Below are 16,925 nucleotides of genomic sequence, written 5' to 3'. Positions count from 1 at the left end.
AGTTTTGGGTGATGTATACCTTTAAAGTGACTTTTCCCAGCACACTGCGCATGGTTTGTCATGTCACCACCACCGTTGTGCATCTTTACTGTGCAATGCTTGACCTACTGCATACGTATACCTGCCATGCACTGGAGGGGACAACACAAGGTCAACAGGAAGTGAGCCAATGTTTGACCTCCTTGACCTGTCATGTGACATGTGGACTTCCCTTTGTCATCCTATGCCTGGAATAATAGAGGGGGCTGGGAAGTCAAAGGGACGCTCAGGCGTCATTAATCTCATCAATAACCAACATGCTTCATAACTTGCATGGCCAACCCAGCATCTAACTACCCATTCAGTTACAATGTACAAAGGAGGGATAATAACATTGCAGATAGCGTTGCGAATACAGATGCCTCAATTTTTGCAGTTTCTGACAGTAAAATTGGTAATTACAGCCATACAAATCATAATAAAGCCATAATAACACAAAGGTAGATGGTATTTATACCATAAGTTGTGGTAAATAACAGTAGATACCGTTTGCACCAAGTGTAAATAGCTGCAAAATGGATGCTGTTTACACAACTGTGGGGCTGTTTACACTTGGTATTAAGATGTGTTTTCATCAATCGGATCACAAGTGGACGAGAGAGACACATTACGTTTACACCCGGTATTTAAATCCGTCTCTTTTGTCCACTTTCGACCGCTTCTGTCCTGAATACTTTGAGGGGGTGGTCAGTGAGACGGTGGGCGATTCTCTCTGCTGTCATTCAAACGCGAGCGGGAGTAATTATGAGTTTATATGGACGCAAACTAACATTATGTTGGAGTCTGCTGCTTGTTTAGCAAGTATACATGCTGCACAGGGTTTCGTACGTTTATATGTTGGAGCTTTCTCTGAATTTTCAGCGCAATTGCTGAAATAGGATCGCGCAACTTTCACGCTTTCAAAACGAAACTACGGAGATCAGCCGCTTTAGATGTATCAATGAAAGGCTAAAAATAGCGCTGTTCACCGTATGTTCACGCCAGAAGTAAAAAAAAATTTAAAACTTGTGTTTAATACCTCACATTAGATAAATGGGCGGAGAGAAGGCGGTCGCATGTGGCTGTTTGAACACATTCAACCACATTTGCGTTCCACAACTCCAAAGCGATCCGATCGAAAGTGGTTTCGACTACCTCTGGATGTGGTTGAAAGTGGACACGTTCAAAACGTTTTGAACACTGTTTACACCTGGCATTAACGTCGTCCACTTGTGATCGGATCGACGAAAACGCATGTTAAGTGTAAACGGCCTCTGTGAGTGCAAATAGTGATGCTGTTCGCATAAACTGTACTGTAAATAGACATATTTGCTTTTTGTACTAGAGGTGAATTATCAATAGTGTGCAAAGCTAAGACTTCTGTTTATTATTTTAGCATTTACATTTTTACATTTAGTACTGCTGTATGCTAAAAGTATACAAGCCAGGCGCTTTGAAGACTTACAATGAGGAACATTACAAGTAATTTGTCAGACAAGAGCTACAATGTCTGTAGTATTGCACTGCCAAGATCCAAAGCCAGAAGCAAGAGTAGAGAAAAGAATTCTTAATATAGCAAAAGTAGGACATTTCCTCTTGAAAAAACATCAGTAACAATGTTTTAAAATCAATCTTCTTGCCTAAAATAGTGCAATTAACATCAAATAGGCTTACTTCAGAGTTTGTAAACTAAACAGATAAAAATAAACTGAAATGTTCTGACTACAAACATGTTTAAGTTGTGAACAGATCAAACTAATTAAAATCATCCTGAGACACATTCACGACACATATAAAGTACACAGTAAGATCACTTTATTCCAACATCAAATTCATGACAGAAACCTCACATATCCACATCTGAGCCTGCAGTCAATCTCTCTCTTTCTTTCTTTCTTTCTTTCTCTCTCTCTCTCTCTCTTTCACTCACTCTCACTCACTCTTGCATCAGCTGTGATATGGTGGTATCTGCTTTGGCTTTGGGCATTTCTTATTTCTTTATTTTATTACCTGTCCTACCCAACACTAGAGGAACATCAATAATACTTGCACCCGTCACCAAGAGGCTCACAGCCCGACGGAGAACCTCTAGCTTAGAATCAGATCTCTTTGTTTAGGAAGAATTGCGGCAGGCTTGGTTACATATTCATTGGCTGACATTCGCTGCAGTGGTACTGGATTAAAATGAATTACAGCTCTATGGTTGCCTCTGGTTGGGCTTGTAAGAAAGGCTTTGGTGTATTTCACAGATGGAAGGAGTGATTAGATGCAATGAAGATGTTTATGTGGTATAAGATAGGATCTGAGAATCAATTTAGTTGTAGGCAATTAGATACTGGTTTATTGGAATTAGGATGTGGATCTGTACTATGTACACGGACTATGTAGACATTGCAAGTCAATTTGATTTTCTCTTCTCTGCACACTCTGTACACACAGAGCTAGATTAAAAATGCATTTAAATGCTAATTCACATCTACACAAATCAGGTTTTATAACATAATTCAACAGTGATCTGGATCTATCATAGACATTTGTTTATTGCACTTTTCTATTGCATAGTACCTCACGGTTTGGTTTGGGTCGGGTCAGCTTACATTTGGGGTCTTTTCCACTGGGTGCAGTACGTAGTACCCGATTCTTTTTTTTTTTTAGTACCACCTCGGCTGGGGTTCCAAGTGACCCGAGATGATACCAAAATGTGGTGCGAAAACACTGTAGATCACTGAATGGTCTAAGAGAATCATCACTACCAGCGTCATGGCTAATGTAAAAATTTAGCTTTACCTTCATGCTAGCTTGCGCTGTCTCGAGTAAACCTGTGTCATCTGTGCTTTGCTGTAAGTTCCCAAACTCCCTTTTAGCGATTAAAAACTTCCACAGGTTGAGAATCAGGAACATCACAGCATTTTTTCCAGACTTGCAATTTGTGACAGCACATTCGCGACCCGCACGTCCGCATAATGCTTAAATGCAACTTAAATGATGCTCAGCGGAGCGCGTCGATTGACGCCGCGGTGTTTGTACAGAAACTGTCATGTGAGACAGAGGTAGAGATTAACGTGATGTGCAAACATCTATTTGTGGTGGTCAATTTTAAATTTGTTACGGAATGAGAAATAAATGAATGTATGGGAATGTACAACGATGCTCTCACTTGTATGATGTCACAGCAGTAGGCAGTGCAAATATAACGACACGCCTATAATCCCTCCCACTCCGATGTGTTACTAAACTGATGGAAAAGCTAACCAAGCCAAAGTAAGATGAACTGACCCGACCTGACCCAAACCCTGGGGTACTTTGCAATGAGAAAGCGCTATTAGTTTAATTATCATTTTACATTGAGGCCTACATTTTAATGCATTTGCAGATCCTTGTTTTCAAAGAAACTTAAGATCCAAGCACACTAAAGTTCGTTAAAGGTACACATGTGAAAACATTGCCCATAGGGGCATTTTGGACAAGCTATAAAAAAATGATCTTTGGGGTATTGTGAGCTGAAACTCACAGACACATTCTGGGCACACCTGAGATTTATATTACATCTTGTAATAATGGGTATAATATTGGCCCTTTTTTATTGGATATAACATTTTAAATCTTTTACATTTAAAACAAATGTATCATTTCTAAACTAGATCATGAGTCCTCTACTCTAATGGTCTTATTGAAGTAATCGTTTCTTCCTCAGAAATGGTTGCACATTGTTCCCTTCATTATGCTATTCCTTTTTGTACTTGACTTGGGGATAATGGCCCTATCAAGCTTAATGTGAGCATTTGCGGTTATTGGATCTGCATTTGCAAGTCCCAAGATGCTGTACTTGCACTGGATCAGAGTATCCACAGTGTTTTGATTGCACACACAGAAACAGATGACTAATGTATGTTTTTTCCTCACGTTCGATTCTTCATCACACTAGATCGATGTATAGCTTGAATGCAAATCAAGTCACTTTTGATGAAAGCATCTGGCAAATTCGTAAATGTAAATGCGTATCCTTTGTTTACAATAACACATTATGCAAGTTTTGTACATCCACCTGTTGTGTTTATTCTCTTGAATAAGTAAATAAACTCTATTTGTAACTGCCAGGCAGGGGATTTAAGTGTTCAAACACAGAGTAAATGAAAAAGATTAAGAATGACACACAATGAGCTGAACGGTTTTTCTCAAGGTCTAAAACTGAGATTTATATTCCTGTTACATGCTTGGGTGGGGGGCATATAAATCAACGTGTGCCGTTTTTCCTCTCTTCTCCCAGAGCCAGGGCCTTTTGTTAATGCTTTATCCTATTGTAGGTCACTGGTGTCCAAAACAGGGCAGAGGGATTGGTGAGGCTATTTTAACCATCAGTGCTTGGCAGGTGTACCACTACTATAGGTCTTCTTTACAGCCTCTTTTAGTGTTGAGTTTAGGTTTGATGTATTTTACTATTCTTGTAAGTCTACACTTACTTTCAACAGTAAATATTTACATTCTTCTACCTAAATATATTTGAGCATTTTCAGATTTTGCTTTAGAATAAATGATTTGAATAAATTGAGTTGATGTGTATTTTGAATATTTAAGATGTCATTTGAGTTGCTGTCGGGTGTACGTCTGGCATACTGTATTTTGATATTAAATTACTTTTGATAGTTGTTTGCTTTGTTTGGACACTGATGGAGTGATTTAGTCAAGTAGGCAGCTGAAGTTTTTAGAACAAACACTTTCATACTGTCTACATTTCTGTGGACCCTACCCATTTGAATGACATACAATAACACACACACACAGTATATACAAACAAATAATGGCTTTTTAATGAAGAAATGTATCTGGTGATTGGTCTTTCAATATGCCTCTCTTATACTATACTTGTGATGGCTTGTTTTTATTGGTCATTTATAAATTCTGTTCACATCCAAAATTGGAAACGTCTGCCCCATATTTTCTCTTAGCAGAATTTCTCTTAGCGTCTGGCAGCTTTAGTTACATGATATGTCAGAGACTATTTCATCATGTCCCTCTATTAACATAGAGTGCTTGAAGTGGGTCAGTACTGAGCGGTATAAAGTACTGGCAATTTTGCATTATTCAATTCACAGTAATGGTAATGATTCTTGTGTACCCGCCATTCTTATTGTCTCTTGATGTCCCTGAAGACATTAAACCTTCTGTCCTATTACTCTCAAGGAACAAAAACACTAAGGGCCCTATTTTAACGATCTGAAACGCAAGTGCGAAGCGCAACGCGCAAGTGAGTTTGTGGGCGGATCTTGGGCGCTGTTGCTATTTTCCCGGCGTGAGAAATAACTCTTGCGCCGGGCGCAAATCAATAAGGGGTTGGTCTGAAGTAGGTTCATTATTCATAGGTGTGGTTTGGGCGTAACGTCAAATAAACCAATCAGAACGCTAGCCAACATTCCCTTTAAACGCAAGGGCGCAAGTTCCATGGCGGGTTGCTATTATTATGACGGATTTACCAGGCGCACGCCAGGAGCGGTTCACAGCCGAGGACACCGACGTTCTTGTACGGGGGAATCCCACGCTTGCCAGCATAAATCGGGCACGCCGTGTAACGGGAGGTGGATCTGCCTCAGGACTTGACGCCAGCAGAGGACATCGCTGCGTCCACCCTCACCGCTGAAAGGGTTTGGGGGCTTTGAAATCGGACCCAAGAAACGCAAGCAAGGTCCAACCCCAAAGTACTCTTACAAATCAAGTTCATATACATTAAGGTTTCTTATGAAAACATTTTAACTATTATTTACATAAAATAAACGTAATACAGCCACACAACAAAGTTATGAAAATATTTTAATCGTTATTTGCATGAGAATAAATAAAAACTATCACCACAATGCTCACCACTATGATTCCCCTTATCTCGTGTATTAATATTTTTAAGTGTAACAATTTATGATTTGCAAAAATAACTGTTGCATCTGTGTAGATTAGATAAGCGAAGTGTATGCGCGTTGTGCACCCTATACATTATGGTCAAGCATGCGCCCTTAAAATAGCATAATGAACCACGCGCAACGCGCCACTGACTTTAGACTAGTTTTTTTTGGTTAGTAGCGCAATTGTTTTTTGAAACTGCAAAATAGCATAAGAGATGGTTTGCGCCGCAACACGCCTCCTTTTTGCGCTGAACCGCCCAGGGAGCGCAAGTTCATTCCCTAGTTTGCTGACGTGCATCTGTGGAGGGAAAAACCCCGCTGTGCGCCGGCGCAAAATACGAATGATACATGCGTCACTGACAAAGTCAATTGCGCTGGGTGCAAGATAGAGCCCATAGACTGTTAATCTCATACACCAGTGTTTTCACTGTTGATGTTAAATGTGTAGCATATTATAGCTTAATCCACAGATGATGCATTAAGTGCTTTGGCCCGTTGCTGTGATTGATCAGTATCCTCCATATGGTCGCCTCCATTTTGGGCATGTTAAGACGGTCCTAAAGCACATTAATTGGGTAGCTCAGAGAAAGCTGATTGAAGCCACTATTTGATTTGTCTAAATGAGCTCGAGCTGGGTTTTGACCTGGAGCACAAGACAAGCTAAAATGATGACTGAAAAGGCCATTTCTGCAATGAAAATTTTGAATGCACTTTTAATGTATATTAAATTATGTCACATTAGGGATGTCTCCATAATTATTTAGTAAAAAAGCCAATTACTACTTGACAAAAGTTGAGTTTTAACAATTTCCCTATTACAATTTTCCAAAACTAACTATCAAATAACTGTCAACAAAAATGTTTTGTACTCCATTGAAAATCATTAAAATCGGATGAGAAATGTAAGCATTAAAAAAAAAAAAACGCAGCTCCCATGTACAGTATAGGGCAGTATCCCAGACAGGGCTTATCCTAGGCTCAGGCTAAAATGCATATTTGAGCTGCCTTAATTAAAAAAAACACCTTGTACTGACATACCTTAACACAGTGGTCACCAACCCTGTTCCTGGAGATCTACTTTCCTGCAGAGGTTACCTCCAACCCTAATTAAACTGGTCTGAAAACGAGGTGTGTTCAGGCGCATTGTTGGCGCGTTGCTATTTTGAGGCAACTAAAATAGACTACGCCATTGATCAACAAAAACCTGGTCTAAAGTCAATGGCGCAATATGTTGTTTGTTATTTAAAGAGAGCATTAGTAATATGCGCCTATAAACGGTACGACAACGCGGGTTTGCTTATCAAAAATGGATGCGCAGCAGGACGAAAATGCTTTTAAATATGAAAGATTAAAGGAGTGAATATAAAAGATTATTATTGAGTCTCTTGGACATAAATGAGGACTAATTATAAGACGTTTGAAGGCGTAAAGAGCTGCTTCACCTGCAGCCTAAATAAATGCTTTGCTTTAAACAAATGCATCTGTTTTTAAATGTTTTTTGTAAATGCTACCTCACGGATTTGTTGTATATGATGACTCTGTACCTGTGGATATGGTGAGATGAGAAACATTTTTTATTAATGCTTAAAAAACTGCCGCTGTCCAAGTGCTGAAACGTGCGGAGAGCCGTTTGTAAATTTTTTATCTCCTGTTTGTTACAAATAAAGTATTTTTAGAGTACAAACCTTTTCTTACATACTTTGATGATATTGGATAACCATACATTTAAAGCAATTAAAAGCCTGCTTTTTAATTTCCATGACTAAAAGAAAACGGTATTTAAAGGTTTTAATAAAAAAGAACAATTTCAATACAAGTGAAAAACAACACAATTATTTAACATTAATCTTAAACTGGTGCTCTTCTTCCTCCGCTTAGTTTTTCAGTTTACAAAGTCCGTCATCTAAATGGGGATTAGACATAGCGCCAGCGCATTTGGCTTTTAAAGGGGATGATAGCTGAGACTCTCATTGGTTAATTGCACGTTATGCCCAAAATACTCCCATTACTAATTAAAAAAGGACCAACCCTTTTCGACCATGCGCTCGGCGCACAAACCATTTTTCCCGTCGTTAAATTAGCAAAAGAGGATTCGGACACGCCCACTTAGACGTTGCGCGGTGCGCATTAGACAATGTGCTTAGATCGTTAAAATAGGGCCCAATGTGTCTAAAAATAATTACACAAAAAAATTCAGACATTTCATGTCTTTATTGAACATACTTATTCAACATTCAAAATGACAGTGGAAAAGTCAGAGCCCCGACCTCAACCCAATAGAGATGCTATGGATTGACTTGAAAAGGGCCAAACACATGAGACGTCTAAAGAATATGCAAAAGACATGAATTTTTTTGTGTTGTTATTTTTGACACATTATGTTTGTCAATACCATTGACTTTGATGAAGATCAGATCACGTTTCATAACAAATTTATTCAGAAAACCATAAAATTCCAAACCGATTGATAAGAAGGGCAAAAGACTGCACACTGATAGTTCTGTAAACCTGCGTATGTGCAGCAGAGGAAACGGGTATTTGTTTGCTGTTTGTCAGATTCAGAATACTGTAAATACATAATTGAAAACACATATGCCATTTAGTGACTTTGCAGTCGCGAAGCTAAATTTGCTTAGGGCGTTTTACCATTTAGGTAAGCAGTAAACAGGATTGCAGATTAATAATATATCTACAGTCCTGTTTTAGTTCAGTGTGTGCACAACGAATGCCATCCCTGCCGCATAAGAGCAAACTGTCGTACGTGTGTGGGTGAGTGTGAGTGTGTGTAAACAACCCGGTGTTCCTGAGCTCTCAAAAAACATCATGGCAGAAGACTAACAGATCAATAAATATCAACTCAGTACAAGAGAAATAATACAGAGTGAGATAAAGGTATGAGGAAGAGATTCAGGATGAGAAAGTAAATACCACTCTTCGGATTGCTATATCGGCCGAGCAGCAGTAGCTTTTGAAGTCAGTGTGCTGCTAAAAATAGACACACTTTATGTAACTGTACTCATTTTAGGCACAATGATGACAGCGCTTGTGAATCCACTGCGCCCCTCTCTCTGTCTGTCAATCTGTCTTTTTCTCACTTTGCATAATTTAAGCAGCGGTAGGAGGATCTGGCAACAACATGCTTTTTGAATTACAGTCACAACAGCCTAACGTGTACTCATCAGGTTGCAGGAAACAGCGAGCATGCTGGAGAAGGACCAGTCGGGGTTTGCCCCGGTCTGCTCTGTTGCTCTCAAGCACACCTGTTAATGACTTAACACTGTTAATTGTATCTGATTAATGAATGCAGAAATGATCTGATTGTGTGCAGTAAGCACTTTTCATCTCCAGAACCTGAACACTTTTCTTTATTTTCTTTTAGTGTGGAGATATTTACATTACATTTATGCATTTGGCAGACTCTTTTATCCAAAGCGATTCAAAGCATAATCTTTTTTTTATCAGTATGTGTGTTACCTGTTTGAACGCAAAACCTTTGCACTGCTAATGCAATGCTGAACATGATGAGTGATGTTCTCTGCAGGCAATTTTGCATTTAAAATATTTAAAACATCTATCAGCTGTCCAAACACATCACCCCAGACATCTAGGCTAAAACAAGGTAACATTTGTGCTGTCTGAAAACGTAATAGATGTCTTACCATTGCCCAAAAATAAATGAAAATAAATAAATGAAACTTAACACCTTGTAATCACTGTTGATTTTGCTAACATAATAAAATATAATATTCGCAAGTTATTTAGGCAAAAAATGACATGTAACCAAATTCAAGTTTATTTTGGCTAATTTGTTACTTCTTGCCAGACTATTTTAGTTCTATGGTTAACCTAGATGGTGAAATTATGGTTATTGTTGGCTGGGCAGTGACAATAGGATTTTAATAAGAATCTCTGTAAGGTTGTTCATTAGAATAACCATCCGTCTTTTTTCTTTGTCTGAATGACTACAACTTTTGTACTTGCTTTCTTTTTATGTGCTTTACTTTTTATCGCTTAATTTCCCTGTGTTGTTCTGTTTCATCTTTAAAGACACATAGGATGCTGTAAATGCTCAGTTAAAAATTACAACTGTATTGTTCCCTGAAATAAAATTAATTAATGGTATTTACTTTAACTGATGTCACACAAAATGAAATTACAACCAAAAAACATCAATAATGTTTAATTGAGTTAAACCTCTGTGAATTCCTAATATCAATATAAATACATGCCTGCATAAATTCCAAGCACCATGACCAAGCAGACTTAATTAAATAATTCAAGCACAAAGGCTTATGAGTATTCCCTACAACTTAATTTTGTATTTAATTGCATTCAGTTATAAAAAAATTATATTTCAAGTTGCTATGCAAGAAGTTTAAGGAACATACAGTAAATATATGAGTTATGATTCCATAACTTGACATTTCAAGTAGTTAAAATTTGTGGATTTTCAAGATTTAGCAACAAACTACTGAATAGCTTATGGTACAGCAGCTAATCCCACCACAAACTTACACCATTGGTTGAGCCATGTTTGTCATTTTTACATTCGTGCATGCTTAAATCTAAAGAAGCGTACAGTGCATTTTATCAATATGTGTGTTGTTCACTAGGGATCAAACCCATTACCTTTTTACTGTTACCTAGGAATGCTCCGATCGATCGGGCCGCAGATCGGTATTGCCCGATAACGGCATTAAATTACTCCATTGGTACTCGCCAAATTTGCAGATCTCATAAACCGATCTTTCTGTTTATTTTTGTCATCATAGGGCTCCTGAATGCAGTTGCAATTGGAGACTCACCGTTGCTCATGTGCAACCTGCAAATTTGGATTTTTCGCTCTGCCTGAACAAAGATGTGTGTATTTTTTTGACAGCACGATCCGGTCCTAACAGCGCGAGGCGTCCTCACATCCCCATCAAACAGCGTATACAACACATATCTATCGCAGACATTGCATCTTCGTGCCGAAAGTTTATTATTTGCTTGCGTTTTAAAGTTTTGAAAGTTTAAACTTTCATTTTCCTCACAGCTGCTCTTGTCGGCATGTACCCGACATGCCCCCAAACAGCAGCCGGTCATCAGTGCACGAGTACACAGCGATCTCTCTTATGTCTTAAAGCTACAGTAACCTAATTCATCTCTGAATAAAATCACTCTCTGCTATTTACTAATGAACGGTTGTACTTTATATGAATGCTAAGTATTTAATTCCTATAGTAAAGACTGAAGTGTTATATTTTTATTACTTTTAACACCCATAAGCCTTTATAAAAGCATATTAAATTTCCCTTTGCCGAAGAAATATTTGTTGTACTTCAATTCATTTGATTTTCTTTATAGTAAAAATAATATACCTAATTACTGCAAGTAAAATATAAAAAAGGCTGTGGTATTACTTTATCTAGAAAAATTTTTAACAGTTACAGTCATCAAAGACCTTGCATATCAGCTTGAAGAATTGGTATCTGGCATTGGTATCGGCCGATCACCAAGACCACAAATTGGTACTCTGTATCGGCTGCAAAAATCCTGATACGAGCATCCTTACTGATAACGCAATTCTCTATCAGTTGAGTTACAGCAAAGCGTCATCTCAAGTTATCAATGACATTGCACTGCAACAAAAGTGCACTGAAAGAACCACAGTGCTTAAGCTACAGTCACCCTAAGCCAGTCTGGCCCAGTCATCTCTACACACAAAAAATACACACTTCGCCTTTAATCTTTGTTATTGGTTTTCCTTTTAAAACCTCCCCGCCGATGGCACACATATCCCATATCTTTCACATTTCTTTCGGTTTTCTTCTGTCTCCACAGGGATTGGACAGGGCGTTCCGGTGGTGGCTCTGATAGTGGAGGGAGGCCCTAATGTGATCTCTATCGTGCTGGAGTACCTGAGAGATACCCCTCCTGTTCCTGTGGTGGTGTGTGATGGCAGTGGACGTGCTTCCGACATCCTAGCTTTTGGCCATAAGTACTCTGAGGAAGGCGGGTATGTGAGGTTTAACTCACTGTGACAGTGTATGAGATTATACAACTTTTCTCATATTTAGTATTTTAGTGTTGTTTTTCATTAAATCATCTAAATAAGATACATTTATTGAAGCAAACTCCAAAAAAACTGCCAAGACCTGAATTAGACTCAACTAAATTTAATAAAAATTAAGATTTATGCTTTAAACAAATGGCAAAAATGAAAAGAAGTCTAAAACAAATATGTTTGTCCGGGATAATTTTTCTTATCAATAAATGCAGATGATTTGCACAATGTCTGATTATTTTTTATGAAAACTGAAACAGAGCATTTACATGGAGCAGTAAAAGCATTTTCTACAGTACACACATAAATGAAGATGCAAATGTTAAAGTCATTTTTAATATTTACTGTTTTCTACGTAAAAACACCCTACATAATGTAAAGACCATTCTATGAAAATGTAACCATGATGTCTTTAATATCATGTAAAGAATTAAACTAGGACTGCATAACGATTAATCGCAATTAATCATTTGCAGAATAAAAGTTTTTGTTTACATCATATATGTGTGTGTACTGTGTATAATAATTATGCATAAATAAATACACATACATGTAGATATTTAAGGCGTATTTACATGTGTATATAAATTTTTATATTTATAAATAATTTATATTATATATAAATATTTAATCTATAAATATTTTTTTCTTAAAATTATACATGCATGTGTGTATATTTATTTATACATAATTATTATACACCGTACACACACATATATGATGTAAACAAAAACTTTTATTCTGCAAACGATTAATCACGATTAATCGTTATGCAGCCCTAAATTAAACCCATTTTTTCTCTCTGATGTTAGACTCATAAATGAATCTTTAAGAGACCAGTTGTTGGTGACCATTCAGAAGACATTCACGTACAGTCGGACTCAGGCCCAGCATCTCTTCATCATTCTGATGGAGTGTATGAAGAAGAAAGAACTGGTGAGTGTGAAGCACTGAAAAAAGTCCATCCATCCCAATCATTAATCCCCATGTGAAGACCTTGATCTGACAGATTTAAAGACATTCATCTGGAGTCTTTATGTGGTACTTAGAAGTCTTTGTATGAGAGTGAAAAGCCAGGACATTTTCTGCCACGCTTTTCTCAACAAGTCAGCATGGCGTTATTTTATTGGACAGTCAGAGATGCCGTTTAAAAAGTGGCCCTTCAACTCTGGCTGATAAATGTCACTACCTCTGCAGTCCACGTGAAGTAGAACCCCGCAGGCTCTGTCACCATCTCTTCACATTAACATTTCTCACACACGCCTGCTTTATCTCTCACACCACACACGCATTTTGAACATCTTAAAGATTTCTGGTTACAAGTAAGTAAAACTTACTAATTCCTTAAGTCTTGGTATTTGAACTGCAAAAGAAGCATTTTCTTAAAACAGGAGAAATATCATTTTAGTTTTTAAAGGGATAGTTCAACCAAAAATGAAAATTCGGTCATCGTTTAATCACTTTTGCTTTTTAAGGATGACTTGATATTTTACCATAAACAAGAAAAAAAATCAGATTAAAGGCGGGGGGCATGATCTCTGAAAGCCAATGTTAATATTTGAAATCACATAAACAAACACGCCCCTACCCCAATAGTATCTGGACCTTCTTTTGATAGACCTGCCCCACACATACACAACCCAGGCAACGATGTTGGTTAGTAGACACGCCCCTTACTGCTGATTGGCTACAAGTGTGTTTTGGTACTCGGCCTGACTCCCTTTTTCAAAGTGTTTTTCATAAATCATGCACCCCACCTTTAAGGAAATACTTTTTGCATTTGCCCTTTCTCTAAATTATTCACCAGTCATTTTAATCTTCAAGTGCACTTACCATACAGCTCATAAACATGTTTTAAACTAGCCTGGTTAAAACCAGACCATTCTCAGTAGTAAGTTAATGTTCTGGCAAAGCTTCATAGACAAATCATTTCCAAAGGGGGCGTCACCAACGGACGTCGCTCAAATGCCTCTGGGCGCAATTGGATAGACCTAAAACCAATCAGAGCGATGAAGGAGATGACATATGCATAGCTATATCTGAATTTTGCCGAAAAATGTGGGTGGGTCCAAAACATTTACTGGAATAGATGCCATTTTCTTGTATTCTGGTGCCTTTTAATGAAACAATTGCTTTTACAGCCTAAAAGCTTTGCTTACCTTGTTGTGTCATGGGAGTACAGTTGGCAAAAGTAGTGAAAACACAAAATGGAGTTGAATTTATATGGACTCTAAATGAGCCAAGTGGAATGAATTTGATGAAGCAGCAGCATGGAAGTCACTTTAAGTCTGGAATGGACTTTAATTTATTAGGGCACTTCTCTAGTGGAATGGATTGGGTCCAATATCATTGGTCTTAAAGGTCACGTTCTTCCTGATCCCATTTTTTAACTTTAGTTACTGTGTAATGTCGCTGTAATAGCAAAAATAATACCTGCAAAATGATAAAGCTCAAAGTTCACTGCCAGGCAATATATTTTCTTTAACAGAATTCCCCTTTCAAAGCCTACAGCGAACGGCTGGTTTGGACTACAGCGCTCTACTTCCCGGTTAAATGCCGAAAATATAAGAGTTTTTGACTAAGCTCCACCCACAGGAATACGTCAGCCGCCAGCTAAGCTCAAACGGCTCAACTAAACTAAGCTGCTGTCGAATCACAACACACTAAACAAACTACACAATCAGAACTCGTTACGTATTTCTGAAAGAGGGACTTCATAGAACAAGGAAGACATCAGCCCATTTTTAGGACAGTGAAAACACCAGTATACAGACTGGAGTAATATTAATACGAAGTAAATTGTGTGAAAAATACTGTGTTTTTACATGTGAAACATACACTTGTTGTATTGTGCACTATAAACACAATCAAACCTTCAAAAACACAGGAAGAACGGGACCTTTAAAAAGTGCGTGGGTCTTGTTTCTTGGCCATGACTTTCATCTAAAAACTCTCAGACACTTCTAATCACTTGTTATTCTTCTCCTGTTAGCCGTTTAGTTCTAACAATATCTCAAATAAACACAATTAACTTTATTTTCTGCAGAAAAAACATACTTTTATGTTAACATGCCTTCATGTTTTAGATTGATCAGATTATTAAAATATTCCCTGTGATTTGCTTGCAAAATTTGTCTTGTTGTCTTTGTTTCATGAAATAAATTTGCTGTCTGGCCTCATTCTCAATGTTGTGTTGTATAATCTAATTACAATCGTTGTTTTCTGTCATTAAATCATGCATCATCAAAAGTGATTTTTGTGTTTTGTGAATATTTTCTTCCATCATTTATTCATTGTAGTCGGTTCACTCATTGTTCATGCATGTGTGTGTGTGTGTGTGCTTGTGGTTTTGTATATGTATTTGCATATCATACGTTTTGATTTAATAAATTCATTGTGTAACTTTAGTGTTTTTGAATGTTGTTTGTGCATGCATTTCCACTGCGAAAGCTGTGAATGTTTTAATCCTTATAGTAAAGATAACTCAAATATCAAACTTTATATACGCACGCACGCACGCACGCACACACGCACGCACGCACACACACACACACACACACACACACACACACACACACACACACACACAGTGTGTAATTGATGCTTATTCTCAGTGGGGCTTCTGCAGTGTGACTGATGTTTTGGCAGATGTGAGATCAGCATGTGTGTATAGGGCCTAGTGTGAGTCAGAGATCTTTAGACCACTGTGGTTATCATTCACACACAGTTCAGTTTACTGGATCACATCTTCTGTCCTCTCGTTGATGTACATCCCACTGAGAGCAAGCAAATGGGAGAATTGCCATGACTAATGATTGAACTGATGAACAAATGCTTGCGATTTTCATGTGGGATCAGACAGTTTTAGTGAAACAAGTGTTGGCTGTATTTGTAGTGCAATCTATTATACATGCTTTTGTTACTCTATGGGGCAATTTCCCAAAAAGGGTTTAGATTAATCCAGGCCTAGCCCTTAATTATTAGGACATTTAAACAGTTTTTACAAACATGGCTTAAAAAAGAATACAGGTGTGCAAAACAATGACCCTGATATATGTTCAGATATGTCAGTACAAGAGCACCAATGGTCCGATTCATTATTTTACATCTCCTTTGGTGTGTAAATGTGTATTAGTACATGTAAATGATATGCAAAAAGTACAAATCCCAAAGTAAATGATGACGCAAGTTATCGTCTCCAACGTAAACTTCTTTTCTTGGACTACAACGAACACACGGATTAGGCAACAGTTTACTTCCTGGGATTGGTGATGTAGACAAGACCGACATTATTATTATTCCTCCCGCCTTTAAGTTAACTCCTGTTAGCATTGCAATGTGACCAAATTTTTCAAACATGGCAAAGAGCGTCACATTTCCGGCTGACGTCTGAGGTATTCAGGCTAATCACAATGACAGATTAGCTGGCCAATCATGGACACAGAGCTATTTAAATCCGTGCATTTCAGGAAGAAAGTGAAATGTGGAGCTACAAAAATGCACGGTATGTGGAAAATAATGCGTTTTTAACCATAAACCATGCAAACACATTGTATTATACCAAATACACAAAATAACATTGTTTTTAGCAATGAAATTGGTGCTCTTTAAATTAAGACAGCTCAAACATGCATTTTAGTCTGCCCTATCTGGTAAACTGCCCCTGTGTCTTTGAAGCACTTTTTGGTGAAATAATGCGATCTTACTGCACTATAAAAAAATGTGTTGGTTCAACTTAAATAAAGTAAGTGTTCGTGCTGCTTATTTCAACTTAAAAATTTAATCAAGTCAAAATTAATTTTTTAAGTTGGACAGAGTTTAGCTCTTTCACTTGAAATCATGTTTTTTACCATAAAGTATAAACACAATAACAGACATGATGTCAACACACACTGTAAAAAAATACAGCATAAAGTTAAAACAACTTGGTTTTGCTAGTCCGTTCAACCTAATATTTTAAGTGTTGACCT

At 37.6% G+C, this 16,925-nt stretch overlaps 1 protein-coding gene across 14 annotated transcripts in view; it reads left to right on the top strand.

Moving 5' to 3' along the window:
• trpm3 (transient receptor potential cation channel, subfamily M, member 3) overlaps nucleotides 1-16,925 on the top strand; it is a 175,704-nt gene that overhangs the window by 115,893 nt on the left and 42,886 nt on the right. For all 14 annotated transcript variants that reach the window (XM_065250378.1, XM_065250370.1, XM_065250376.1 and 11 more), the window contains exons 7-8: nucleotides 11,733-11,907; nucleotides 12,768-12,891. In XM_065250378.1, coding sequence (XP_065106450.1) covers nucleotides 11,733-11,907; nucleotides 12,768-12,891 — 299 coding nt within the window. The remainder of the gene's footprint in view (nucleotides 1-11,732; nucleotides 11,908-12,767; nucleotides 12,892-16,925) is intronic.

Source organism: Paramisgurnus dabryanus, chromosome 5 (assembly GCF_030506205.2).
Source record: "Paramisgurnus dabryanus chromosome 5, PD_genome_1.1, whole genome shotgun sequence".
Classification (NCBI taxonomy): Eukaryota; Metazoa; Chordata; class Actinopteri; order Cypriniformes; family Cobitidae; genus Paramisgurnus; species Paramisgurnus dabryanus.
Note: the sequence above shows the minus strand (reverse complement) of the source record. Positions and strands in the feature narration are given on the sequence as shown.